The sequence below is a fragment of the Chaetura pelagica genome, unplaced genomic scaffold, assembly GCF_000747805.2.
Source record: "Chaetura pelagica isolate M959 unplaced genomic scaffold, ChaPel_1.0 scaffold283, whole genome shotgun sequence".
Classification (NCBI taxonomy): Eukaryota; Metazoa; Chordata; class Aves; order Apodiformes; family Apodidae; genus Chaetura; species Chaetura pelagica.
Window position 1 is genome coordinate 949950 of NW_009952688.1, and position 2638 is coordinate 952587.

Here is a 2638-nt window from a genome sequence, read left to right on the forward strand (position 1 = left end):
TCCCCCCCGCGGGCCCTCCAGCCTCTCTACACAGTGACAGGGAAGGGAACCTGCCAGGGCTACTACAGCCCCTGCTCTGGTCGCTTCTACTGCCTGCATGGGCTGGACTACCACACTGATGGCACCCTTAACATCAGAAGACATCTCCATGCACTGGGAGAGAAGGCTGTAAGGTTGGAATGGCTTCCACTGGGACAGGATGGGTTGGGTAGGGATGGGATGGCTTGGGATGGGATGGGTTGCCTTGGGTCGGGAGGGACACCACCAGCCTTGTCCTTGGGACCCACTGCTCACTCTGCCTCTTCTGTCTCTTGCAGGAGCATGCCATGCTGTAGTTACAGCCCCAGAGTGTTGTTCTGTACATCCACAGACTGCGTCCAGGCATCCCCATTCATCAGTCCTAGGTGCAGAGAGGTCCAGGGTCAGGGGTGGGGGGAGGGGGAAATGCTCCAAGCTGGTTGCAACCTGCCTGTTATTTTTTTCCTGATGCCAGCCAGCCAGTAGCTCTCTTTTCATTAGTGTTTCACACAAAATTGCTTGGAGACAATCCTGGAGACAATGGCACAGACTGCAGACCCCAAGGGGTAGTTAGTGGGTCCCATCACAATACCCATGCAGGCAGAGATGCAGCCTCTGCACCTCCATCTCACATGCTAAATGGATGTGACCAGGGAGGGCAGAATACCACTGTGGTGCTGAGCTGGTGGAGAGTGCTGTTGCTACCTGTGGAGAAGCAGTAGCCAAATTTACTCCCAGGAGAGGCGTTGCTGTGCTTGATCTCATCCAGCAGCCCTTGGGACTGTACAGCACCTGAAATCCTGCTGGTACCCCTGAGCTCACCTGCATGTCACTTAGCATATCCCAGATCTTGGTGACACATCAGTGTTTCTTGTGCTGCTCTTGTTTTGGGGTTGTTTTTTTTTGTCTGCTGTCATTGTTTGCTCTTCTTATCCAAGAACCTGTTCCCTGGTCATGCTGTTATGTGGTAATCAGCCCTGTCCTTCACCTACTGCAGGTCTGCCAGCACCTTTTTATCTTCACATGTTTACCTTTAGGATGTTTCCATTGCTGAGGCAGCTTTTTTTTGGCTCAGGGGAGAGAGGAGGCTGTTCAACCAGCTTAATAATCATTCTGCTGCTGAATCAACTCCCTGCCAGCCAAAATAAGGTGTCAGACTTTCCAGAAAAATTGTGATTGGCTTCAAGTACCTGAACCTACAAACTAAAATTGAACAACAATGAAAACTAACAGAGAGAGCTGGGTATCCCATAAGATGTTCCTACTTTCCTGTGCCTGAGCCTTGGTGAAATGCTTCTCATGGTCTTTTCCACTGAGGAACTGGCAGATATTCCTGGACTGGCATGACCCTGAGAATGAAGGTTTCAGGAAAATGACAGTGCAAGACAGAGTGGCTATTTGCAGGGTGGGAGACTCAATGGAAGCAGCTCACTGAAACAGCAATACCAAGGAACATCACCTCTTCTGCTCAGGCTTTGCTTTGGTTTCAGCACCTAAAGACACACACCAAAGTGGATGGGGCCACCTGCATGTCTGCTGCTCTCCCCTACATAATGCTGGCAGCCAGAAGCAGGTTTTCCACTCTTCTTTCTCACTTGAGTTTCATCCTCCTATGGCTGATACCTTTATCTGCTCTCCCAGGTGGGACACAAGCCACTTCATGAAGACAGCAGGAGTCCAGAGAGGCAGCTTCATCATCGACCCTGAGTTTACATCAGAAGTTTCCTCTTCCCTGTGCGGCTGCTAAAGAGCCAAGACGGGCTTTCATTAAAACTGGATCAAGCAACTGGTCCACTCAGACTCTTTCCTACAGTCTTGGGAAGTTCATGGGCAGTGGGGAGAAACTTCAGTGACTGTTGGCTTGGTGGGCACTTTAACAGCCCTCAGGGGCTGGTACACTGTCACCACCAGCAAGCTGGAGAGCAAGAAAGCTCTCAAGGAACAGCTCTCAGAGCATAGTAACAGCCAGAAATAGAAGCAGTCATTTTTACCCCTGTTTGTCAGCTTCGTGCTGGGCTGCTTAGAACATGATTGCTTTTGCCAAGTTACCCAGGAAGATCTGCCATCCATCTGGGATGCCGGGCGCAGACACAAGCTAAATAAGGAGGGGGATTTGAAAGCATAATTAATGAAGACATGAAATGCCCTTCTCTGACTAAGATCTGGGAGCACACTCGCAGTGGGGAACACCACCCAGGGCTTTCCACGAGAGGGATGCTCCAGCACTGAACAGCCTGGGGCCCTACATCCCTGTGGGGCAGCACCGATGCCATGCCCTGCCCAGCAGCCAAACCCCTCCCGGGGCAGGGAAAACCGCGCAAAACTCCCATTTACCAGCAGCTGGGTGACCTAGAACATGCCAGCACAGCCCCCCCAGCGCCACACCCCAAGTGCCCCCAGACACCCCCAGAGCTCCAAGTCTCCCCCTCCCCGGGCATCCTCAGAGCTCCAACCCGGCCCCAAGGACACCCTCAGAGGCTCCAAGCCCCGGAGAGACCCCGGACCCACCCGTCTGGGCTGGTGCTGCCTTCGCCGTGTTTGCCGACGGGGCGGGCGGGGACCCGAACTACATCTCCCAGCGGGGAGCGCCGCGCCGGGGGCGGTTCGGGGGCGGTTCGGG

General features: G+C 53.6%; 1 protein-coding gene across 1 annotated transcript in view; it reads left to right on the forward strand.

The window, feature by feature from the left end:
• LOC104385367 (chromosome unknown open reading frame, human C9orf24) overlaps positions 1–335 on the forward strand; it is a 2979-nt gene extending 2644 nt beyond the window's left edge. The window contains exons 6-7 of the mRNA XM_009993808.1: positions 22–168; positions 318–335. Of these exons, the coding sequence (XP_009992110.1) occupies positions 22–168; positions 318–335 (165 nt within the window). The remainder of the gene's footprint in view (positions 1–21; positions 169–317) is intronic.
• Positions 336–2638: the final 2303 nt, after the last annotated feature.